Source organism: Artibeus jamaicensis, unplaced genomic scaffold (genome assembly GCF_021234435.1).
Source record: "Artibeus jamaicensis isolate MK-2021 breed Jamaican fruit bat unplaced genomic scaffold, CSHL_Jam_final contig_327, whole genome shotgun sequence".
NCBI lineage: Eukaryota > Metazoa > Chordata > Mammalia > Chiroptera > Phyllostomidae > Artibeus > Artibeus jamaicensis.
Window position 1 is genome coordinate 3702199 of NW_026521772.1, and position 26856 is coordinate 3729054.

At 42.5% G+C, this 26856-nt stretch overlaps 1 protein-coding gene across 3 annotated transcripts in view; it reads left to right on the forward strand.

The window, feature by feature from the left end:
• Window positions 1-13724: 13724 nt before the first annotated feature.
• Window positions 13725-26856, forward strand: part of SOAT1 (sterol O-acyltransferase 1) — a 48814-nt gene continuing 35682 nt past the window's right edge. Inside the window, exons 1-2 of one of the 3 annotated variants that reach the window (XM_037145614.2) lie at window positions 13725-13910; window positions 25503-25625. In XM_037145614.2, the coding sequence (XP_037001509.2) occupies window positions 25511-25625 (115 nt within the window). In that variant the 5' untranslated portion in view covers window positions 13725-13910; window positions 25503-25510. Of the gene's footprint in view, window positions 13911-23384; window positions 23953-25350; window positions 25408-25502; window positions 25626-26856 lie in introns of those variants that run through there. The other 2 variants (XM_037145616.2, XM_037145615.2) reach the window with 2 other exon arrangements.

Consider the following 26856-nt stretch of genomic DNA (forward strand, 5'->3'; position numbering starts at 1 on the left):
CTTCCTAATATTGCATTTGGCCGTTGCCCAGGTGTCCCTGCTTTCTTAACCCTCTGCAGCTGCGCCACACCCACCTCTTCTCCTAACCCACTCATGCTTTACCTTCCTGTTTACCCTTTAGTACAGTGCCTCTCTGAAATGCCCTTACCCACAAAAATCAGTGTCCTTTCTGAAAGCTTCTAATTCAGCAGGGACAATGAGGTTAACCATCTGACTGAAATTTTATACTGAGGTGTGACTCAATCTGCAACTTCTTCCAGAAAAGTAGAATTTGTGGAATTTTTAGACTCAGCAGCAAGGTCAAAGAATTTCAGGGAAAAGATAGAAATTTGGGACAGTGCCAGTGGCAGAAAAAGCCTTTCTGTTCTATAGCCTTCTGCCCAAAGTGTGGTCCTCAGACCAGTAGCAATAGAATCAGCTGGGAGCTTGTGAGAAATGCAGAATCTCAGGTCCTCCCAGCCCTACTAGCCAGAATCTGAATTTTCAACATCACAGGGGAAGGTGATGGTAGTTTGTAGGCACATTGGAGTTTGAGAAGCACTGGTTTTCAGTATTCCTCACAGGTGTACACTTTTCTCTCCAAAGTTGGTCACCTTAGGAGACTCTGAATTCAAATGAAGACCCATTTCATTTTTCTAAGGAGACTTCCTTCTAACTGTTGACCCAAAAATGTTATGGCCACAAATGAAGACTCCATCATTTTAGATGTTTAGACAGGAGAAGGCATAAAAAGACTTTCATTTAGCACAACACCGAAGGGAAGTACAGCGGCTGGACTTTAGAAAACTATGTAAGGTATGCAGGTACAGTAGTGAAAGCAGAAGCCAATGGTTGGGAAAAAAATATATTTAAGCCATATGATCACCCAAAGAAAGTACTCACAAGAGCAGAATCACTGCACAATTGTTAGGACTAGTATTGGAAAGAGCGAGGAAGGGGGATTAAGTTGTATCTGTGTTATAGATATGAATTAATGAAGGTAGCTTATCTAATCTGACTAACTCTACAAGGTTCTTTACAACTTTCATCTTGTCCTTTATGAAGACTTTCTGATTCTTCCTACATCTTTGTTTTCATTAAGATTGACCCTGCCCTGGCAAGTGGAGCTCAGTTGGTTGGCACATTGCCCCTGGACTGAAAGGTTGTGAGTTCAATTTCTGTTCAGGACACATACTCAGCTTGTGGGTTCAATTCCTGGTTGGGGCACATATGAGAAGGCAGCCAATCAATGTTTCTCTCTCCCTTCCTCTCTCTCTCTCTAAAAACAATTTTTAAAATGTCCTCAGGTGAGTAAATTTTAAAAAAGATTGACTGTCTTGTTCACCCAGGGCTATCCTGGTTTTCTCACTGAAAGGTGTGCATCCCAAGAAGCTTCTTAGTCCCTGTCAAACCAGGACAGTTGGTCACCCTGCCCCCAATTCCAAGCTGAAAATACTCCTCCCGACTTTGAACTTCTATAGCTCTCTGAACGCTCACCATTTACTTGGAACTTGCCATGTTTTTGCTTTACAGGGTAATTATTTGTGTCCAAGAAATGTTTCCAAGATTTGCTTATGCATTACTTAATTTACTTGTCTTTCATCATTTCTTCTACTCCACACAGCATGAAACCAGTGTCAGGCGTATATGAAGCACTTAATAGTTTGAATGAAAGAACCCTGTTTAAAAAAAAAAGATTGCCAATGGGAAGTATGTCTGCCATGGAATTTCAGTCTGTTGAATCACAAAAGTTACAATTTGGAAATCCAAATATTCCTATTTCTTTCATTTAAGACTGTTTAAATGTGACCTCAACCTTTCAATCTAAACTTTATTCTTCCACTGTGTTCCTTAAGCCATGATTCACGCAAAAATGTCTAGAGGGGTACAGAAGTCACCAGATGAGCATGGTATGTTTTCCAAGAGACCAGTGTTTCAAGATTTATTTTTTTTAAGTGTGGGTAGGATTGGGAGTGTGAACTTGTGCACAAATATGCTTTGTCCAATTTTTCACTTCAGGCATTATGGTGGGTTAGATGTCCAGAGAAATCCTCCTGGTACAGAACACCTAAAAATGCTGAAGTACACACACATACATACACACATGTGTGTATGTATGTGTATGTATATCTTTAAAATGTATGGCTGAATTGGTAGGAAAACTTGGAATCTGCAGTGCAGTCTGATGTTGGCATTTGCTCTGGGGGTGCCTGTACAGATGGGTGAACTGAACTTGAACTTTAAAGGGCTCAGTAAGCAAGGAAGAAAACTGAGATTTGTTTCAGAAGATTGAACAGAAACTACTACCTGGATCTGGGAACTACCCCGTCAAAGATACGTGACTTCAGCAGATAAACTAGGAAAAGAAAATTGACCTCACAGAAGCCAGTGACTCTTGTCTATCTCCATCTAAACTTTATTGGAGGAAAAATATGACTCTTTTGAAATTTCCCACCTGACAGAACAAATACTCTCTGGACAAAAGACACTGCCTCTGGGCCTCGGAGACTTAGGAGAAATGTGAGCATTTTACATTCCTACCAAGAGGTTGGGAGGGATCCCATTTCTCCACATCCTCGCCAACTCTTGATATTGTCTTTGATGTTACAGACATCACAGAGGGCGTGAAATAGCATCTCACGGTGTTTTTGAAATTTTTTTACTTTAATGATTTTAGAGAGAGGAAGGGGAAGGGACAGAGGGAGGGAGAGAATAAGAGAGAGACCGAGAGAGAAAGAGAGAGACAGAGAAACATTGGTTTGTTGTTTCACTTATGTATGCATTCATTGGTTGATTTTTGTATGTGCCCTGACCAGGGATCAAGTCTGCAAGCTTGATGTAGAAAAACAACGCCCTAACATACTCTGCTACCTGGCCAGGGCTCTCACTATAGTTTTGATTTGCATTTCCATAATGACTAATGATGCTGAGCATCTTTTCCTGTGCTTTTGGCTATTTGGTCTCTGGAGAAATGTCCATTCAATGTCAAATCCTTAGCCCATTTTTAAATTGGGTTATTTGCCTTTTTAGTATTGAATTAAGAGTTCTTTATATATTCTGGATATTATTACCATCTGATAGAGGACAATTTATCTATTTTTTTCTATTGTTGTTTATGCTTTTGGTGTCATAGCTGAGAAATCACTGCCTAATATAAGGTGATAGAGATTTAGGCCTATTTTTTCCCTGAGTTTTATGTAGTTTCAACTCTACATTTTGGTTTTGATTCATTTCAAGTTGTTTTTTTGTACACAGTTTGAAGTAGATGTTCGATTTCATTCTTTTTGCATGTGGATGCACAGTTGTCTCTTTATCATTTGTCACAAGGGGCTGTTTTGTCCCCATTTAAGCGACTTGCACCCTTCTTGAAACCAACTGACCATAAATGTACAGTTTATTTCTGGACTTTCAATTACATTCCATTGATCTCTGTGTCTAAATGGCATATCATCAATTCTGCCATGGCCTGTGGATTACACAGATTATCTCTGGGATAATGTGGGAGGAACAATATAAGGGTATAATACCAGGAGGGGAAGTCATTTGGGGCCATCCAGGAGGCCGGGGGTCACAATTACCATAGAATTATCTGGATATATAGAAAAAATTATGCTCTTAGTAATTTAAGAATGCTAAAGGACTTCTAAATCTGATAATGACTAGATTCAAAATACTCTAAACATCATGTTTAATAGTGAAACGTTTAAAGTATTTCTTTTAAAACTCAATACAAGACAGAAATGCCCACTCTCCCCAGTCTTACTTACTACTGTGTTATGGGCTTCAGCCAGTGTAATAAAGCAAAGCAAAAAATAAAGTACATAATAATTTGAATCTAGAAAAGTATCTATAAAGTAGTTAATAAGAGCAATTAGTAAGACATCTGCTCTAACCAGCTAACCTAATCAAGGCCAATGCATGGATCTTTACAAAATAGCCTTTAAAGTCACTTAGAGTAACTTCTTTATTGGTAGAAAGTTACAAAAAGCCCCCTTGCTAGCCAAGGAAGAGGACATAGACCTTACCTCTTGATGGGAGGTATGTCAAAGTCATATTATTTTTAAAAAGCATGTGGATGCAAGATATTTTTGTGGCCATCCTTAGGAAATACTGTCTGCCACAGGCACCATTACTAAAATTGGAGATAACACAGACCTCATGACTCACAATTTTACTCCTGGCTAGTCACCCTGGGGAAATTCTTTCCCATGTACATCTGGAGACACAGGGCTTTGTAATGACAAAAAAAAACCCCAAAAAACTGAAAGCAACTCCCATGTCCATCAACCCGAGAATGAATATAAAAAGACATGCTTTGTAGACAAAAATGAACTTTAGTCACAAGCATGGACACAGAGGAATACCCAAAACTACATAGAACCAGAAAGGCAAAGGGTAGAACACATACATTGTTTACATCAAGGTTACCAACCAGCAAATGATGCTATTTTATGCTTTATTGTTTTGGAATGTCTACATTTGTGGTCAAGTAGTGAATAATAGAGAAAAACAAAGGAATGACCAACCCAAAGTAACAGGGGTTTCAGGAGGGACGAACAGCAGCAGAGACAATCAGGGAGGGTCCCACTGGGGGCTTTAAGTTTCTGGGATGTTCTGTTTCTGAAATTCAGTGGTAGTTATCTGTCGTTCAGTTTATTGTTAACCTTTAAAACATACACATCTATTGCAAACCCTCCTATTTAGGATAATGCTCACAAAATTTGGAAAATGTACATTTGTCTGAAAGTTTTCATCATATGTATAGAAAGCAAAGCCAGTAGGAAACTATGCTTCTAAAGAAGTATTAGCCAAGGGCGGAAACAGGAAACTGCTTCTCTCCTTTGTCAATAGCTCTTCAAAACATTATTTTTATGTGATCCCCTTGATGTGATAGACTGGTGTGCAGAATTTGCACTGATTTTGAAGATGAACCATGAGGCTTCGAAGACATTGAGTGTGGACATGGGACAAAGGCCTACATTTCTTGAAAAGGCCTACATTTCATCCACATGCCTTTTTTAAAGTAATATGACTTTGACACACCTCCCATCAAGAGGTAGGGTCTATGTGCCCTTCCTTGGTTAGCAAGGGGCTTTTTGTAACTGTTTCTACCTTGGCGAGTGAGGCATTCGAGTTTATTCTTTCTCTGCAACGAGATATTTTGGCAGGAAAGTTTGAGAAGCGCTGGGTCTCCCGACCAACTTGATTACTCATTAGTTCCTGAACCCAGCCTGGGTCCTCTAACTTCCATGGTTTTGCTCCTGCCATCTTTTCCAATACAAACCTTTTGAGTCACAAAATTTACTCTGTAGGATGGAGGCGGTGACCAGCCGGCTTGCTCTCGCCCACGACCGGCACATTTTGACCTATGTTCTGTGCTTCCACAGACTAGGGACAATTCGTTAACGCTTGTGCGAGTCTGCCTTCTGACCCGAAATCTGAAGTCTTGGGGCTGCGGTTTCACATTATCCCAGCAGGAACTCATCCAGTTGAAGGTGTTGTTTCTAGTGGATGGCTGTTGGGTGAAATCAATTCTTTTCTTTTTTAAGATTTTATTTATTTACTTTGAGAGAGAGGGGAAAGGAGGGCGAAAGAGAAGGAAAGAAACTCGATGTGTGATTGCCTCTCATGAGCCCTCTACTGGGGATCTGGCCTGCCTGGGGAACCCAGGCGTGTTTCCTGACTGGGAATCGAACCAGTGACCCTTTGGTTCACCAGCCAGGGCAAGTGAATTGTTTCTTGACATTATTTTTGTTATTTAAAATTTAGTGAACCCCAACAACCTATTAGGGAATCTTGGTCAAATCCTTGGGTGGCTATTCATTATATTGCTAAAACCACCACAATTATTACTTGAATTTTTACTGGTAATTTCTAGAGCGTTAGAGTCCAGTTGAAATACAAGGTAGACTGTTAGAATATTGCATAGAGGATCTTATATATTTCTAGAGGGTGGCTTTTTACCCCCCGCGTATAAAGTCTATTTAATGTCTTCCTACCGCTCCTGAAATAGCATACCAAGAAGAGATGTCTCATCACCATGCACCGGCCAGCCCAACTCTGAGTCAGGGAGCCTCTCACCTGTATGAATTATTGATTGTGCCAAAGGAGGTGCATTAGCAAAGCAGGTTGGGTAAGCTTGTTCCCCATTGTTTATGCTTTATATGTCCTGAGGGCTTAAGACTTGACTCTTCAGACCTATCATTCCTGCCTGCTTGGGGATGTCTTTAATTTAGAGAAATCTCTTCAGGTGCACTTCCAACTTCCCATACATGTAATTCAGTTACAGTCAGAACGGATAGGTGACCACACGCACTGCGATAGACATGACACAGGGGAATCAAGAACGTGGAAGACTGTCTCCTTTCTCCTACAATGACACAGAACAGTGCATGTGTATGTCTTCGTGTGCTTGTGTGTGGGTGTGTGTGTGCTTCGTGTGTGTGTGCAGTAGGTGGTTAGAAAGTATACAGAGAACTGGAAACGAGGCAGCACATGCATGCTGTACATGGGCCCACCATGAACATGTATGTGATTGGGGATAAAAAACAAATGGAGGTTCACATGCCTTATTGTTCAGTCTCTGGAAGTTATAAATCAAGTTACCAGGCTAGCAAATAAAGTACCTTCCCCTACCTTAACGAATAAACACTTGTAACAACCAAATGGGAAAACATATGGAAAGCTATAGTTTTTCTATGACTTAAAGAAAAGTAAAATGTCAAAAATGACAATTTAAATATTAATGCATTGTGTCTAGACTTTTGGTTGATGGCCTTTTGGATGAGGAATAAAATGAAAATGTGTAATTTGTATATCAATCTATATTTATGCCATAACTTTGATCTTACCAACATTTCAACAAAATATTAATTATTATTATTAATATTTTAATTTATTTGCATTCTGTTTGTAGTAATGATCCAGGGTATCTTTATGTAAAATGTAGTAGAATTGAAAGTTTATGAAAATTGAGTGTGTTGAAGATACTTGTTATAGTGAATGTATTACATTGAGAAATTAAATATAAAAAATTTTAAAATAAAAATTACTTCAAAATGTTTCAAGTTATTTTATTTCTACAATATCCTTATATATTAAACTATATAAAATAATATATAGTTAATGAACATCAATATTTTAAGTCAAAATTATTTCAGCAGAGCTGACACTTCAAAACATTTTTTGTCTGAGATACTGCACATGGTAATAGCACATAAATCTTAAATATGTTGTCTGAAGCACTTTGCATTTGTGTATATCTGTGTAATCACCACCCAGATCAAGACCTGGGACACTTCTAACACACCAGCAGGGACCCTCACGCCTTCTTTAAACTGATAACTTGGCAAAACATAACCATCCTTCATGCCTCTATGTCAGTTTGGCCTATGTAAATAATTTTATTGGGACGCAGTTGACACACCATACAGTCCACCCATTTAAGTGCACAGGTCAATGGTTTCCAGCATATTCAGTAACTGTGTGACCTTCACACTGTCACTATGCCAGGAAGAAACTCTATTAGCAGTCACTCCCAAGTCCCCTCAACGCTCCCAGTTCTGAGCAATCTCCCATCCCCCCCACGTTTGGCCTCTGTGGGTTACCTGTTCTGAACACTTCGTGTGAATGGAACCACATAACATGTGGTCTTTTGTGACAATGTTTTTGCACCTTAGCAAAATGTTTTCAACTTTCATCGATGTTGTAGCATATCAGTACTTCATTTTTTTTCCAAATTTTTAAAATTTATTTATTTTTCGAGAGAGGGGAAGGGAAGGAGAAAGAGTGGGAGAGAAATATCAATGTGGTTGATATTTCATGCATATGGTTGCCTCTCATGCATCCCCCACTGGGAACTAACCTGCAACCCAGGCATGTGCCCTCACTGGGAATTGAACCGTGATACTCTGGTTCGCAGGCCTATGCTCAATCCACTGAGCTACGCCAGCCAGGGCAGTACTTCATTTTTAAAAAATCCTTACTCAAGGATATTTCCACTGTGGGGGTGAGAGACAGAGAAAGAGACAGAGACACAAATGTGACAGAGAAACATCAATTAGTTGCCTCTCCTATATGCCCCAGCTGGGGATTGAACCTTCAACCTAGGTATGTGACCCGATCGAGAATCCAGCCCACACACATCTGGTGCACGAGATGATGTTCCAACCAACTGAGCCACCCAGCCAGGGAAGAACTTCATTTCTTTTTATGGCTGAATAACATCCCATTATCTGAGTATGCCCTTTATTCATCCATTTATTAGTTGATTGACATTTAGGTTATTTCCACTTCTTGGCTATTTACTGCCGCTGTGAATATTCTTGTACAAATTTTTGTGTAGACACATGGTTTCTCATTTCTCTTGGGTCTATACACAGAAGTAGAATTGTTAGGTCATTTGGTAACTATGCTTAACTGACAAACTGTTTTTGAAAAGTGGCTGTACCATTTAAACATTTTGCCTTAAAGTCTAGTTTGTTGGATATTAATATAGCCACTCCAACTTACTTATGGTTGTTTCTAGCATAATATATCTTTTTCCATTCTTTTAATTCAACCTATGTGTATCTTTGAATCTAAACAGTGTCTCCTGTAGACATCCCATTGCTGGATGTTATTTATTAATGTAGTCTGATGATCTCCACCTTTTGATTGGGCTGTTCGATTCTTTCATGATTGATGTTATTATCGATATAGTTAGATTTATGTCTGCCATTTAAATTTTTTTCCTGTACCTCACATCCTTTTGTTCTCCTCTTTCTCCTTTACTGCTTATTTTTGCATTATATGAATATTTTCTAGTGTAACATTTAAATTCCTTTCCTGATTTTTTCACTATATTTTTAGTTACTTTCTTGGCGGTTTCTCTAGGACTTTTATCATCTTAACGAATCAGAATCTTCTTTGGATTAATAACAACAGAATTCCAGTGAGATAAAAAAAATCAGTGGTGATTCAGGAACTCTCGTGGGTGTTTCCTCATGCATGCATAGCCCTTGAACTATTATTATATCTACTGCAGTGCTTAAAGTGCACTTTGCTACGTAGAGCTAGAGAGAATCTATGGAGTCAAATGGGCATCCTTCTTAACTGGGATGAATGGCTCTCTGCCTTGTATGTAAAGAATTCAGGCCCTGGCTGGTGTGGCTCAGTGGACTGAATGCCAGCCTACAGACCCAAGGGTCATGGGTTTGATTTCCAGTTGGGGCACCTGCCTGGGTTACAAGCCAGGTCCCCAGAGAGGGATGGGTGTGAGAGGCAACCGACTGATGTTTCTCTCCCTCTCTTTCTCCCTCCCTTCCCCTTTCTCTAAAAGTAAATAAATAAAACCTTCTTTTAAAAAGAGAATTCTGTTTCTAGAAAAACAAGTGATGACATAGCACGTGAGGTAACAGGATCAACAAGAGAAAGAATGATGTCTGACTTCCATTTTGTTTGGGATCCGCCCACGATCTAGGGACTTACACCCTGAATTGGCTTCATTAAATTCATCCAGTACATCTATCCAGGTGGCTTGTACATGTTGTGCTGGGTGCTTCTAGAATACTTAAACAAGACAGGATTTCACCTCTCCACGAGTTTTCAGGGACTTACCTAACAAGGTTGTCCTGGTTCACACTCTTGCTTCATTGTCCTTATCTTAGTCTCCAAACCTTAACTCTAAATGAGTCTATGTTTTCATAGACTCATGGCCTTAGAGTCAATGGAGAAATTACCCATACTGAGGACACAATAAAGACTTATTGCTTTTTGGTATCGTTAACACAGATGAAAATCTTTGAAGAAGTGAGATGTTTGTGTTTTAAAACCTGGTTTGGGCCCTGGCCAGGTGGCTCTGTTGGTTGGAATGTTTTCCCATACACCTAAAGGGGGCCAGGTTTGGTCCCCAATCTGGGTGCATGACGCAAGTGGCAGATCGATGTTTCTCTCTCTCTCTCTCTCTCCATAAAATGATCAAGCATACCTGCTGGTGAGGATTTAAAGAGAAACAACTTGCTTTGGTTCCTGTTCAGTTGCCCTTCCTGGCTCCCTGCAGAACCCAGTGCCTTCTTGCAAAAGGGCTCAGTCCCTAGGCTCAGGCCATTGTTCTCTCTCCTCATCAACATCTGGTTGCATCTCCACATGGTGGGACATCAGATGGCTTTTATCTTTGTGCTTTTCCATATTTGATTCTATTTTCTGCGATAAGTATGCACTATTTTCATCATCAGAAAAAATGTGAAAGCTATTTTATTGTACCACAAAAAGAATCCTTGATTGTTCCTTGTTCAGTTCCTTTAGGTCTCAGTAGGAAGTGAACCAGTTTAGCTTAAATTAACCCAGGTAAAGCTTATTCCTACTTCTTAACTCAGTGCATTTTCTGACCTCAGTTGGCGTTAACTCCATACATGTAGCCTGCTAAGTCAGAAATCCTGGATATGTCCTTAAATGCCACATCCAAAACCCGTCTAATTCTATCAATTGTCTCTTCAAATTTCTCCCAAATGTGCCCCCTTCTTTCCATCCCACTTGCTAGTAACCTACTTTAGGCCTTTACCCTTTGTCACCCGTATTACTGTAATGTCCTTCCAACTGATCCCTCCACCTCCAGTTGCATTTCCTCCAGTACAGTCAGTCGCCTAGATATCTTTCCTGCTTGCCAGCCATCACTGGCTCCCCACTGTCTATAGAAGTCTGGGTCAGGGTATGTTAGCACAGCCCACAAACTGCTTAAGTTCTGACACTGACTCTATGTCTTTTCACTTCTCAGCAAGCACGCTACACTTTAACAACACTCAACTATCTTCCCGTCTCCTACATGCACTGGCCCTCTCTGGTCTTGTTGGCTTTTGACCTTGTTTTTCCTTTGCTTGGAATGTCCTTCCTCCCTTGCCTTGCCAACCGGAGGCCTCCTCCGCCTGGCTCAGAAAGCTAGAGTTAGCCTTCCTCCATTTCAACATTTCCTCCCCTAGAATGCAGGCTGTGACAATCATTCCTTCTGCTCCCACTGTATCCAGAGGATAATATCATCAATAAGAATGATGAACTTCATGTAGAAAAGTGTAAAATAAATGAATCTTTATTGAGCACTTCTATATGCTCGTATCTGTGCTTGGAGATTTGCAGGCATTAACTCATTTAATCCTTACAATGATTGTTAGGTAGGCAATTTTACTCCCTTTTTTCTTCTTCAAAAGATTTATACGATCTGCTGAGAAACCAGAGTATATTATTACCTTTTTTTATTATAACACTTACTATCTTTAAAAGGCTTAATTATCTAACTCTCCAATAAACAGTTGTTCTTATTCATGTTTATATCCCTAGCAACTAGTACAAGTTCGTACATGTGTTTTGGGGGATATGATGAAGCCAACATTCAAATTCAACCAAGCCTTGATCCCAAGGATCTTTAGGACAGTGGCAGGAGAGGCTTAGTAAAGGCAGAGGATCTCATGGTCCCTCCAGTCATATTGAATGGTCTTTCCCCTTGAAATAAATGGCATTGCCATCCTCCCTTTCTCTTAAGAGAAAATACCCTGGGTGCCACCTCGTTCACTACTTCTCTTCACCTCAGGAAATATTCTTAAGTTTTTCAACTTCAATTTCCATAGCAACCACGTTAGTCCAGTTTACCATCATCTACCCCGTGAACTTGTCCAGTAGCTCCCTATTGCTCCCTGGCTTCTCCCTGTTCCATTTCTGTTCTCCTCCAAGTCATTTTCTCCAAAACAGGTTAATTAAAAAAAAAAAAAAAAGACAAGAGAAAACTTAACGAAAAAAAAAAATAACATGATTAAGCTCTCGCCTAACTGCAACCTCACTCTTCTACCCTTTACAAATGAGCCAGGCTTGTTCAGCATTGGTACCTTCTCCTTCATTCTCCTCTGTCTAGAGTAGCAATTTTCAAACTGTGTGCCACAAGAATTTTTAAAACATGCAATACTTAACCACTTAGTGAGGGGCACTGACCTTTTTTCCTTCAGATTGTCAAAGAAAAAAAAATGACAACAGCCAACACAACAATAGCTGTCTGGTGTGAATGAATCAAAATTATACCTATTTTTTTGTCAGATCAGAAAATACATATGTACTTCTGGTGTGCTGCAGAATTTTAGTAATTAATTTGTGTCTGCCATGAGATGAAAAAGGTTAAAAATCACTGGTCTTGAATGTTCTTTCCGTAGTTGGCACAGTTGGCAGAGTTGGCTCCATCTCATTTAAATTTTGGCTCAGATCGCTTTCTCAAAAAGCCCTTCCCCGGTACAGTTTTGGTTTCTTCTCATCATTTGTTACCATCTGCAAGCATCTCATTTACTTGTTTCTTTTTGACTTTACTATTTCTAAAAGGATTTTATTTCTTTTAGACAGGAAGGGAGAGAAACAGTTGATGTGTGATTGATACATTGACTGGTTGCCTCTCACATGCTTCTAGTCCAGGACCCTGCTGCAACCCAGGCATGTGCCCTGACTGGGAACTGAACTGATGACCTCTTGGTGACCACAGGCTGGCAATCAATCCACTGAGCCACACCAGCCAGGGTTCATTTACTTGTTTCATTATTTATTCTTTCCACTAGAAACATAAACTTCTAAGTACAGGGGCTTCTTCTGTTTTATTCACTGCTGTGCCCCTAGCACCATCACCAAAACACAATCAATATTTTTTGAATGGATAAATGAGACATAGGAAAAAACAAGTCTCCTTAGTGTATATGTCAGGTGGCCGGCATAGTCTTAAGGGAAACAGTCCCTGTGTTTCGACCGCTCCTAAGCTAATTTGGAGGGGAGAGGTAAAGCACAAAAGCCATTGGGATCTACCAGACCCTACTGTCCTCCAGTTGGCAGAAGCAGCAACCACAGTTGTACAAGAGGCAAATTGAGTGAGTTGCCAATGACTGCTGGTACTGAATTCAACCACAGGCTGACACAGGTTTCTGCCCTGGAGTGAACAGTGCTGCCCACTCTGGGTGGCCAGGTACTCGTCCATCCTCTTCATTGTAAAAGAGCAACCTGACCCGGTCTTGGGCGGCCATCTCAATCTGGAGGCTAGGCTACCTTGCACTGGCTGGCACGCTTCACCCTTCAGTGCCTGCTGCCCTCTGTCCCTTCGGACCTTCGATTCTTCTAAATTCACCTACACCTCTGCCTTCGTAAATTCTAAGCGATTAACTGTTCTAGCTAATCTATGACCTACATCTCCCTGCATCAGTTTTTCTTTGATTAAGTCCTCTCTTCAATTACTTAATTGCCCCATTATTTCAAGGATCTTACTGTCTCAATCTAGTGTGCACGTGCTGAAGGTCACGCGATCGAGTACAGCTCACAAAGAAGCATCTCAAGACAAACGCTTCTGACTAGCGCTTCTATTTTGTCCCTAGAGGGTCCTTCGGAATTGTAACGATCCTGTTTCAGAAGCAGCTTCCGCTGATCTTTGGAAGAGGCACCAGTCTCTCCAGCCTCGTGCTACTACGCGGGGTGCCGTTTCGGACTTGCAAGAAGTTGTCTCCGTCTTGTATTTGCCGCACTTCGGATCGCTGGGGCACAAACGGAAAGCAAGCTGCTGTCGCCGGTGTCACGACCTGCTCGGGCCCAGCAAACTTCCCCCGCACCGCGACGAGGGCCGGCGTGAGTTCTCGCACGCAGTACCCTCGCGCCTGGGAAGGGGCGGGGATGCCGTGGGCGGAGCCTGGTCGCTGCGTGGCCCACCAATGAAATCCTGAGGGGGCGGGGACTGTGCGCGTGACGCTGCGTAACGGGCCGCGAGGCTGGGGGCGGAGGGGGTAGAGACTCCGGCGCTTTATCTGCGTCTGCGGCTGGGCTGGCCGCAGTGCCGGCTTGCACACCTGGAGTGTCGCCAGCAGCTGACCTCTCTGCCCCCAGCGCTGCTACAGCTTCGCGGTTCTGCCGGCCTCGCGGGCGTCCCGGCTGCTGGGCTCCGGCTCCAGGTAATGCCCATTCTCCCGACGCCCACCTCACTTCCCGTCTGGGTCCGTGCACCCCGGCCGGAGAAGAAGGGGATACAGGTAGCGGCTGCAACTCCGACCCGGCGGCCTTGGCGTCGTCCTGGGCCAGGGGCCGAGGAGGCGTCCCGGCGTCCGGGGAGGGGAGCATCCTTGAGTCCTGGGGAGTTTGGGGGATGGAGAAGGCGGGAAAGTTGCCATCGGGGCCCCGGGTGACTGGCAGCCTTTTAACCCTTGGTTGGAGGTTGGTTTGGTGTGTCACACGTGCTGTGGCGTCTCTCAGGCCGGTAGTAAAGAAAGTTGTGAATTAGAAGACGTTTCATTCCTTAAAAAGTGAAACAAAGAAATGCACTCAGAAAGTCAGCTTCTAATTGATTTATGGAAAAAAAGTGCGAAGAGATAAATGGCACTTGAAGACATCAAAGTCTTCTCGCCTGGTCACCAAAGCCTTTAATCAAGCTCATAATTTAGTCTTAAATATTAGGATGTAACTAAGTTTCTGTCGTTCTTAAATGTTAATAGCCAGGCAGTTTAAGTGATATATCTATTTAGAAGTTATCTGTAAGGGCGAAACAACTATAAACTCTATAGTCTCTCTACGTAGATTAGATTAAGTTCATTGGTCAGTTAATATTTAAGAGGCTGCCATCTATTTAAACTGCTTTTTTTTTTTTTTTGAGTACTTGCCTTTCCCTTGACATAGAATTCAACTTGAAGCATTTCCCCCCCTTGCTTTAAGTTGGACGGTATGGATGAATGATTCGTTCAAGAAGCTTGCGTGTTGTCTAGGCGTGAGAATGGATTTTGGAAGGACCTCTGAGGCATTCAAGACTATTCACTTAACTTAATAAATAGTCATTTAAAAACATACGTGTCTTGATGCATCGCACACGTAGAGCTCTGAAAGGTCTCCTGTTTCTCATAGGGTGAAGACCAAATCACTGCTGCCACTCTTCCTAACTCCAGTTGACTTTGGGCCACTTTCCTCCTGGCTCTCTGGGCTCAAGCTACACTGGTTTTATTTTTGTTCCAAAAAAAACATTTTTCTTTTCCCTATTTCCTGGTCTTTAAGGGTTTCCTCCACCTCTTAGGCCCTATTCTCTCCCTTTTTTCAATTCCTATGTGTTCCTCAATTTATCCACAGAAATATCCCAGCACTCTTCTTGTCCTTAGCAGCAGTTAACCATCCATTGTAACAAGCTGCATTAGTTACTTAGAGGCTTTGTTTCCTGTACTGGTATGTAAATTTCAGGAAAGCTGGGCTAGGCCATCTTATTTCTGTCTGTTTTCTAGTCTTACCCAGCACCTGGCACAATGAAAGAATGAATGAGTTGGACGACAGAGGAAGGAACTTTCAAATGAGAAATACTGACCAGGGAAGAGCGCCTGTTTCCTTTGGGAAGGAAATGGGAAAAGGTTTTAATACATTTATTTTTGGAATTTATCACCTAGGGTAAATGATGTAAGAGAAGCAGTCTTTGTGCTCTAGTTGTGCTAATTGACTTAATGACCTCATTCTCTGATGTGTAAATATTGTGGGATTGTATTAGGGCACACCTATGTTTAGAAGGAACAGGAAGAAATTTAGTTTTGGATTGTAAATCTGTCTGCATTTCTCTCTTCTCTCCACTGAACCCGGGAGTGATACAGCAAAGTTTTTCACTGAGAGTAAGCACTCAATATTTATTTTACAGATTTATAGGTTCCTTTGGAAGCTTTATTAATAGGAACTCTGTAGGCAGGCCAAAGTGTTTCTCAGATCAGTTCTCTTTGTTTTGCTTTTGTTAAACACAAAATCACAGGCCCAGGATCCCAACCCTAGATTTAATACCTGATCTAATTGCAATTTGAGTCTCTCCCAGAAAAAGAATCTTAATCAGCCTAACTGATAAGACCCCCACCTTCCCCTATGGGAAGGTGTCCTTGCCTGAAATAATCTACTTTTAACTTCTTAGTCCCACCCTCTGTCAGCCTATAAAAACTTTTTGTTTGCCAAACGGGATGCTGCCTGATTCTTGAGTTGCCTGATAAAGACAGTTACATCTTTAGATTTTTCAGTTGAATTTTGTTTAACTTTCTTTTTTAATTAAACAAATTTTTTTGTAAATGAACCAGTCAGGAATGAAGAATACGATAACAGAAGTAAAGAATGCATTAGATGGAATCAACCATCTAATAGATTATTAACACTTCCATAAGCCAAATTTGATGCTGTCATTACAAAACACTAACATGACACATGCCATCATTACACGGAACATTACAAAGTCAATACACAGATTAGATTCTTAAGAAATAGTTGATTAATCAGTGTGTTATATTTTAAAGTGGTTATCTAGCTAACTTTATGTCATCTTAGGTATAAATCTTCCTCTGCCACTCACTGGCCGTGTGACTTTGAACAAGTTTTGCAGCATTTCTGAGTCTTTTACATCTTTTAAAAAGGAAATGTTAAGTGTGATGTGCTTGCCCTGGTATCCAGCACAGTGTTACTGACTTAGTAAACATTAATGCCCACGTGTTGATGGCTAGACCTCTTGCAAGACTAGTCTCATGATTAGTGTTTTCACTTCCTCAACTCATTTTGCAACCCAGTCCAATATATTTCTTTGCCCTTCCTGAAACTAGCTGTAGAAGTAAAGTAAGTTGTAGCTATTAATGTCCCCAAATTGTGTATTAATGTCCCCAAATTGTGAAATATCCCCTGTGCTTCCGTCGTTTTTATTTTCTCCATTTTTCGGTCCTACTTACATTTTCCATGGTATCAGTCATGGGTTACCTCTTGAATCGTTTAACTTGATTTTGAACATTGCTCGCTCCTGGTTCTCTGCTAATCTTTCCTAGCCTGGCTTTTTTATTGTTCCTTAACTGTCTTATAATATTGGGAAAATTGCTTAACCACCTATAGAATGAGATAATAGTACCTGTGCACTGCATATATGGTTGTGAGGATTAAATGAGCCTTAGTAAGTGTAAGGTTAATGTTAGCTTTGTTATTTACTAGGTCATCTCTTGATTTACAGTCTCCCTGGGAGATCTCCTTCCTGTGCATCGCTGGCCTCAGCTGCTGCCCTGTACACGGGCCAATTCCAGATTTCCATCTTCAGTCCAGACTTGTATATTCATCTGCCTGTTGGTGATGGTCACTTGGCTGATCCACACACATGTGATAGTAAACTTACCCGCTCCTTTGTCTTCTATAGTTGCTCAGCTTCATGGCGTGCCCGTGGCCTTAGCTGAGTTCGAAAACTCACTTGGGATCTGTATTTCCAGCTGCCTTCTGGATGTAGCCACCCGAGTAGCTCATAGATGCCTCAGCTTAATGTTGGTAAATTTATCTCCCTTATCTTGCCTTTCTCCATGAAATCCTTTGTTCATTAGTGAACTCCTGTCATTTGAGCCTTGCTTTAGGCCTATATCATACTTCAGAGTGCCCTGTGTTCTCCCTGCCAATATCTCCTTTCTCGAGCACATCTGCCATGCTGCCACCTGAGTCATCTTACTCAACAGCAAATATCAAGTCACCTGTTGTCTAAAAAACTCTCCCAACTCCTCGTTTGTGTGTTAAGTTCCAGACTGCCTGGTGTGGCTCCTGTGGGCCCTTGACCTTTTGTCCTTGCCCTTCCGTATACCCCGTGCTCAGCTTTATTCCTTCTTTTCCTTTGAAGTAAATTCTCCCTTCTTCAGGAAACCTTTTCTAATTGTCCCTGAGCTCGTGTGGCAAGTAGGCTGAATTCCCTTCCTACTCTGATATCTCAGCTACTGTTCTATAATACCACTGGGTGTTATAATCATGTTTTTATGTCTTTTGCCCACTAGATTTCGCTTCCGGAGGGCACAGAATCTGTGTATCCCAGGGCCTGGCACACATTGACTTCAGTGAAATCCTTGAAATAATGCTTGGAGAAAAATTTGAGGCAAATGGCTTTGCCTTCTGTGTTTAAAATGCCACAGCCTTTTAAAGATGTGCCAAGGTCATGGAAACATGAGCAAGGTCTGCACTCGTTCATGGTTTTCCGTATAGCATGCTCTCTCCCCATCCTGCTTTTGTGCCTAGCAAACTTCTGTTTCTTCTTTCAACTCTGGCTCCAATGTCACCTTCTCCATGAGGACTTGTTTGACTTCCGTAGATCGTTGGTTATCCCTTCTCTTGACACATTCTCTGTGTGTATGTGTGGTGTGTGTGTGTGTACAGTTTACTGGGGTAGACCTCCATTATTACAACACATTCTCCTGACGTAGAAAGAAGTGCTCAACATACAGGAGTTTTATTTTCAGATAATTGATTGGCACATAGCTTTTAAGTGTTAGAAAGTTAAAAGAATTGCTGCAAATTGCCTTGCCTTTACGTTTGTTTGTTTGTTTGTTTGTTTTTAAATCCTCACCCGAGATACATTCACTGATTTTAGAGCAGGGGGCGGGGGGAGAGAAACGTGGATCGCCAGCCTCTTGCACAGCCTCCCTCATGCACCCCCACTGAGCCGAACCCACAAACCTTTTGTGTGGGGGACAATTTTGAACCACCCAGCCGGGGCTTTGCCTTTTATGTTTAAACTTCCACAGCCTTTTCAAGATGTGCCAAGGTCACCAGAGCATGAACTTCAGCCAAGGTCTGCTTTGATGCAGTGATGTGTTGGGGGACACATAAGGAACACAGCTCCCAGGACCACACAAAACCAACAACAGCAACAGTAACAAAACCCCTATGTGTGTTCTCTCTTTTTTTAAAGTTGATTGCCACTTTTTTTAAGTTTTCTTTCTTTGTTGTCATTTATAATTATGCCTCTGGCAGTCACTACTTTTTTCTGTTCGAAAACGGGGACGAGATCACCCCAGTTTAAGGTGATTGTTAGCATTTAAAGGCAGCAGCGTACACAGAGGTCTAGAGTGAAGCCAATAGTGGCACCCGCTAAGGGGACTGACCATTCTAATAACATGTATTCTGGTCACTTGAACTGTTTCCGGGAGGGCAGCCTGTCCAGTGTGCAAGGTTTCCATGGATCCAGGGCGTGGCGTAGTCAGCAAATTGCTTTCCAGAGTTTCCTAGTTACAGGTGGAGTTGGGTCCGGAGTGGCAGCTGTCAATGGAAAGCCATAAGCTCTAGAGCAGATCATTTGCACGTGTATAGCTACAACTGAAGTCCCAAACTAGGGAAAGGTCTTCATTAACTGTTCTAAGTTTATCTTTTAATGTTAATGGGTAAAGTCAGAAGGAAAAGTGGACATCCGTTCCAGCTCTTACAATAGCCTATTAATGATGGATTCACAGACATGTGAAGGGCAGTTGCGTTATTTCCGTAATGTCTGTGAAAATACTTGGTACCTGTTTATTAATTCATTCAACTAATGGATATTCAGTGCAGACTGTATTCCAGGCATGGTTCTGGATACTTGGGTAAAATGGTGAACTAGACAAAATTCTACTTTTCTTGGGGGCTAGTTACAGTCTTGTGGGGCAGATGGATGGTAAGTGCTGTAACGTACTGGGCAATATGTGCTTTGAAAGAAAATGAAGCAGGGTAAGGACAATGAAGCAGGGTGACAGGGTACGAGAGTATTCTTAGTAAGGAGGGGTGGGGGAGTCCCTGAAGAGGGGGCATTTGAGCAGAGAACGTGAATGAAATGCAGGAGAAAGCTTTGAGGGTGTCCACGGGAAGGAGCTTGGCCTGCTTGAGAAATAGCGAAAGGCCAGAGTAACCATAGAGCCAGTGAGAGAGTTGCAGCAGGAGGTTGAGGGTTCAGGGGGAGGGGCCGGGAGGTGAGTGTGGGTTCACGGAGGAGTTACTAGATGGTGGTGAGGAAGGGCTTGGAGCAGGGAGGTGACTTATTCTGACTTATCTTTCAAAAGGATTACTCTGGGAGCCATGTTAAGACAGAGCAGAGGAGAGAAGGAAGCCAGGTGGGTCGGAGGCTAGTGTAGTGAGGTGACGGTGGTTTAGACTGTGGCAAAGGTGGTGGATGTGCTGAGAAAAGGTTAGAATTGGGTGTGTATTTTGAAAGCAGAGTCTAATGAACCTGCTGTTGCATTGGATAAGGGAGAGTAAAGAACCAAGGGTCGCTTCCAAGTTCTTTTGTTTTTAAATCTGCACAGATTGACTGTTGGTCCCATTAACTGATGTGGGGAAGGCACTGGGAAGAATGGAATTGGAGGGGACGTCAGTAGTTCACTTCTGGTCATGTTGAGTTTGAGATGCTTGTGAGACATCTACACGAGGGCGTTAAGTAGACACGTGGATATGAGCCTAGAGCACAGGGAAGCGCGGGCTGGTGTGGGGAGAAGGGTAGTGAAGAATTGGCGTGGAGGTACCAGAGTGAGTGAACTGGTGGTGTTCCGAGGATTCGGTGCCGGAAGTCGGAATTATGGGCATGGCACAGTTATTGGTACAGTGCATCCTAGCGGAAGGCGTGACTGGGACATAGGAACAGCTTGTTTGAAACCGGAGGAGGTCGAGGAGATTGGAGGCCAGGGTGTGGGACGGGTGTGTACACGGACTGATGTAAAAGAAGTGTGGAAGCATCAGTGAGAGGCGAGAGTGAGTGAGTGAGGTATTCACCCCCTCAGTGAATGAGGGGACTGACCAGGAAGACTGCACATACTTGCCAGGGGTATGCGATGTGATAATCTGGCCGGGAGGAGGAACGGGACCTGGAGGTGATAGGAAACAGGGAGGATACCCCACCCCCAGGTCCTGTGTTAATTGTGGTACACCTCACATAAGGGCAGTGATCAACGTTAGCACAGAGACACCGTTGAGCACTAAGTACAGTTTGAATCTCTGACTTAGCAACAGCACAGGTAGTTTGCCTAGCGAGTGTCTAGACTGCTAAGCAGGTGGACTCAGTCCTATTTTAGATGAGTGATCAAAAGGGTCAGCTCTCCTCGATCCCTCACCTGAGTGAGTGCCGTGGTCTGCTCACTGGTGTCTGGCTTGCGCTCTTGACCTCATGGTCTGCTCTCCACACAGAGGCCAGAATGGTCCGTCTGTCTAGAGAGGGAACAGTCGAGCTGAGCATTGCTTTAATTTGCCTCCGTATTTGGCATAACAGCTCCACACCATTAGCTCAGGTGCAGGCGGGAGGAGCTCAGTGCAATCATCTCGTGATTTTACCACCTACATGGCTGGAGCCTCTGGTCGGCATTGAGGTGAGCCACTTTAAGTAATAGTTGTCCCTCCTAACATCTGACAATAATAAAATGTTAATATTATCTTGGAAGCCAGGTGGTGTTTGAGCCACCCTGGAGGAAGTGTGTAATTACAGCACTTCATTTACCCTCCTCTAGTACATCATAGAGCAAACGAGAAACATTGAGGGGTGGGTGACACGGCTTGGTGTTTGGCTGTGTCACTTAGCATACAGGAAGCGCGTGTGTAGGTGCCAGATCACTTGATTCTTTCTTTAACATTTTTAAAAATATATTTTATTGATTATGCCATTACAGTTGTTCTATTCCCCCCTTCATTCCCCTCCACCCTGCACACCCCCAACCCTACCATTCCCCCCTTTAGTTTATGACAATGTGTCTCAAGTTCTTTAGATTCTATATTTCCCCTACTATTCTTGCCCTCCCTCCTATCTATTTTCTACCTACCGTCTATGCTACTTATTTTCTGTACCTTCTCCCCCCTTCTTCTTCGCCCACTCCCCTGTTGCTAACCCTCCATGTGATCTTCATTTCTAAAGAGATTTTATTTATTGATTTTTAGACAGAGGGGAAGGGAGGGAGAAAAAGAAGGAGAGAAACATCAATGTGTAGTTGCCTGTTGCGCGCCCCCCACTGGGGAACCTGGCCCGCAACCCAGGCATGTGCCCTGACTGGGAATCAAACCAGTGACCCTTTGGTTCACAGGCCAGCACTCAGATCCTCTGAGCCACACCAGGCAGGGCAGATCACTTTATTCTTTACACTTTGTTGTTAATAAAATGTTGGTACTGTAGTGTGTACTGTCTTACTTTTCTGTGATGATAAACTGCAGTAGTATCTACCTATCTTCATTTTCTAGATGAACAGATTCAGAAAGGTTGGAGGGTTTACTGATACGACGGAGCAAAGTTGTAAACTGCTGTGTTCTGAGACCAAAGCCTGTGCTTTTCCACTGTTCCATTTCTCACTTGTTGCTGCTAATAGAGGAGTTTGAGGTCAACGACATTAGTTAGACTGTGATAAAACGGAGTCGTTATGTTAGTGTTTACTTCTTTGGCTCCCCGCTCCAGTAGATTAAATTATGGCAGTGTGACTGCAAACTCAGTACCTGTGTTTTAGCTTCTGACATAGGCTTCATTCTCTCGATCAGGCTGATGTTTCCTAGTTTCACGACTAAGGGCTTAATTCTTCTACAGAATACCCAGGCTTAATTTTTTCCCTGCTAAACATCATTCATTTATCAAACTTCGTTTATTAAGTATTTTTCACCTCTTAATTGGTGCTTTTAATCAGCATGAGATTACTGATTTCTCATGCTGATTTGGCTGAGTTGATAGTCTCAGCCAAAAACAAAGTGATTGTTTTCATTTGCCTGTGTTATTCATTTTATGTGATACATGTATAATTGTTTCTTTCAGCTGCCGAAATATTTGGAGTAGTTTTTGCAAACCTTTAGGAGTCTTGGGGACCATCCACCCCCAGTGAAGATCAGTTGTTGGAGATCTTACTGCTGAGTAGGACATGCAAAGCTGTTAACAGTAAAGATGATGCTCATTGGTTGCCTCCCAACATAGAGTTTCCTCTTGATTCTCTAAGTTTAGAGCTCTGTATCCTTTTACTTAGAATAACTGATTGTGGTACTACTGATACGTCCACTTTCTGTACTAATGCATGGCTTTCCTGCCCCTGAGACTCATTCAAGGAGTGGACACCATGTAGTCCTTGTCTTTGAAAAGCTCGTGCTAGTGCAGAGGGAGCAGTGTGGCTCTCTGAGTATGGGAGTAAGTGTGATAGGATTCACAGCGTCAGGGGAAGTGCGAGGAACATGAGACGACAGGTGGTGGGTCGAAGAAGCCTTAGCAGCGGACGCGAGTCCGGCACTCAGATGGTTACAGGAGAGGCTGTGGAATCCGACAGTTCTGGTTTTGAGTCCCAGTTCTGCTGTTGGAGAACCGAATGACTTGGGGCCAGTGAAGTCACTTCTCCAACCTGTATTTTCCTCATCCGTAAAATGAGGATCATACCTCTCCATTCTAAGTTTGTAAAGGTTTAAGAACAACAGGTAGAGGACTTAGCAGCACACAGTAGATGCTCGCTCAGTCAAAGCTGCCATTGCTACTGCTGCGGATCCTGCGGCTGTGGCTGTGCTCCTGCTTGGAAGGTGAGTGGGTCAGCCAGATAAAGAGCGGGCAGAAGAAAATGGGCTTTCTGGAGACAGGAAAGAGTGTCATAGAAGACAGGGTGACCAAAGACATTATTGAAGGAATAAAATGAGAGGACCTACCTTAAAGATCGTATTGAGATGAACCTATATCATACTGTATAAAGCACATGAGCACCCAAAAGTAGAGTCTCTGTTTTTAATCCACTTTATCCCCTATATAATTTCTTCCTTTTTGAAACATCTTGGTTCTTTCTGCACCTTTCTATCTCTATTATTTTCTTCCCTGATTTCTACTTCTCGATGTCTTACTTTGAGGGCACCCCTCAGAGGTCAGTTGTCTGTTCTCTTTTTTCTGATCTTTTCTGATGAAGAATTAGATCTTCTGGCTTCCTCTGTCACTGTCACACAAATGGCTCACAAATTTGTTGGTTGCCCTGACCTCTTTCCTGGGTTCCTCTTAATTGGATCTTACTGGCTTCCTACAATTTCTACTGGACATACACACCCACACTTCCATAATGATTTCATGTGTTCAGTTTCAGAAGAAAACATTAGGAGGAGACTGATCCGTGTTAGATTTTTACGTTGCCAAGCATTGATATTTAAGGAAACACTCAAACTCACCATGGACTACACTTCATACAGAACAGGACATTTTAACCAAAAAGCTTAAAAAGAGTACAATAGAATTTAAAAAGACGTAGCTTCAGACATAACACAGTGAGTATCTTACTATTTTTCTTTTTGCTTCACACTAATGGAAACTTCATACAATGTAAAACACGGCTTTGGAGTCAGCCTTGTTCTGTCTTGACATTGAACTGTCCAGAATTTGACTTGAATCATAGTTTTTGGTGCTTAAAATGGCTCACCACCGCCTAACTGGAGAAAAGTCCTAATTTCTTAGGTCTTTACAGTTTGATTCCAGCTCTCTTTTCTAGTCTTCCCCCCATCATATTTCTGTGTTACCAATTTTTAAAAAGTGGAAGTAATGGTGTTTGTAGTTCTGATGGGCCCCGGGCTCAAACCCATCCATGTTGTTAGCGGCGTGGTCTCTGCCGGTTACTGCAGTGGTAGGGGGAAGGTGGCCTTGGGCTCCCGGGAGCGGCACCGGGGCCGTCAGGAGGCCGTGACATTGCTGCCAGACAGCCTGGCACTTAAAGCTCATTCTTGGTGTTTTATTGAACACAAACGATTTCACTGACCATATCAGAAAAGGCCATTCTGTGACCACAGTGGATCAAGACAAAAACAAGTCCGTGCTATCGTTGCGTCTGAACTCAGACAAAACCTGAACATTGTCCAAGTCACAAGATTTCCAGCATCCTCCTCCCCAGACTATGTCAGCGATGGTTTCTGCTTTGCCAGTTGGGTGGCGGCCTCCCTCTAGGGGGCTCTCCTGTAGAGATTGGTTGGGAAACTCAGCCGTGGACTTGCCTTGGCTTTCTGACAGCACCAAACCACAGTGAACCTCTGCCTCTTTGGACTCTCCCCCAAAATCACCTAGCCAAGCCCCAGATCCTAGCTAAGTCGTTTCTAATGCTCTCTTACTGAGTCGCCCCGCAGTTTCCCATGCTGTGTGTTCCTGACAAACCCAGCTTGTGCAACTGCAGGTTGCACACTCCTGGGCTGGGGGTGGGGGGCACCCATAGTAAGTGCTTTGAGCCTTGTTTTTTCTCCTGTGATCGGGGAGTAGTAACATCTTTTTTGCAGAGTTGCTATGAAGATTAGATGGGGAAGCAGAAAGCACCCAGCAGAGTACTTAGCAGATCCTCAACAAAAGCTCGTTCCTTGCCCTCTGGAAAGGGAGTCCCCATCCGCTGTGGTCCCTTGAACAGGGCTTCTGAGGATCTCGTTTTAACCCCTTCTTACTCATGGGTGCCCTGTTCTCATCCTTCAAGACTGGGTCCAGATACATCGTCTTGGCCATTAACCTGACTAATTGGATTCTACCTTGTGGCATCTTCGTACTCCTTTTGTTATTGAAGTCTTACTTTTTCATGTAATTATGCCTTGTTGGTTCAATTAAATTGTTCTTTAAGAATGAAGCCTATGTTTATCTAAGAGCCTTTGAAACCAGTCAGCTACTTTAAGGGGACTAATTTCTTCACATTGTAGTATCTTGTACTTGGAAGATTCTTAAACGTGATCAGAGTAAAACAGAAGGAAGAGAAGGTACCATCATTTTTTACCTCCTCTAATATGGTGAAGTCGTGTAGTCTGCCCAAACCAGATGCCCAGTTCAAGCCTTTTCGCATCTTCTTTCCTAGATAGCACAATGGTGGGCGAAGACATGTCTCTAAGAAAACGGCTGTCAAAGTCCAGTGAAAATCCGGAAGAAAAGGAAGACCAGGGAAACCCTACGCAGCAGTCCCTAGAGACACCCACAAATGGTGAGGCTTTTATTTTTTATCTTGTTGAGGTGAATTAGTGAAACAGAACAAATTCACGGTCCTAGAACAGGGGTTGTCATCTGTAGCTCTGTCCTACATGGATACGCTGGCAGGTGCTCTAACGATGCACAAGAGAAAAATATACTGATAAAGAGAATATAAAGGAATGCTGATTGAATCATCAGTCACAGCCACCTCAGATACTACTGGTGACTCAGCACGTCTCGCAGAGGTGAGCTTTATGGATGTAAGTGGGGTTTGCAACGCACACTTTAACGTAGGATTTATATTACATAGAATTTCGTGCAGTGAACAAATTAGGAAATAAGCTTTCTTTCTAATAAATTCAGTGAATTTATTTGGGATTATCTGCTGCGTTTTGGACACAGTTCATCCGTTTGTTCATTCCTTCAACCACCTAAACTACCAGTCATTATTGGTGCCCCCTAGGTGCTGGGGCGTACACCGAAGATCAGTGCAAATGTGTTTGTCCGCAGGGAGCTCTGAGTTAAGTGGACAAGAAACACTCCCTCTGTGATGAACATAATTGGATTATTATGAATAAGTGCTACTAATTACTCTTTTAATAGATGTAATGAGCATAACAAGAATAATAATCAGGATAACCAGCCTAGCGCAGTACAAGGCTATAAATCTTGGGAAGGATAGAGAGATTCGGAAGTTTTATTCTTATGTCCAAGTCTGTCGAACACATGAATACAAAAATGAGTGTGACATAGTGCTTGTTCTGAAGGTCAAGGTTTGTGCATAAGATTCATAGACCTAGAAACACAGCTCCAACCGGTGCCATCTATTGCATCAGGCTATTTATTTTTGCAGTGACATTTGTAAAGGTTTCATTTCAACAAGGATTTGAAAGCCTGAGGCTTGTTTGGTTAACAAGTGGGTGTGGAAGTTTGAGACAAGTTGTCTGACATCCTGGACTTCTTCAAAAAACAACCTTTTGCTTTTTCTACTTAAATTTCATTATAAATATCAGCAGCTGGATCCCCAGAAAAGAAATGTTTTTGCCTAAATTTGCATAATGAAGTTTGTTGAGTACTTTTAATTAGCAATTTATGAAATGTTTGTGTTGCGTGTGGGCCAGTTTTAGTGTGGTACGAAGTGTGAACTTGCAGCCAGCACTGGAGAACTTGCAGCCAGCACTGGATGGAAAAATTTTCATGATTGAGGGACTGGGTGGTAATAATGCATTTTGTTGGTCTTAGAG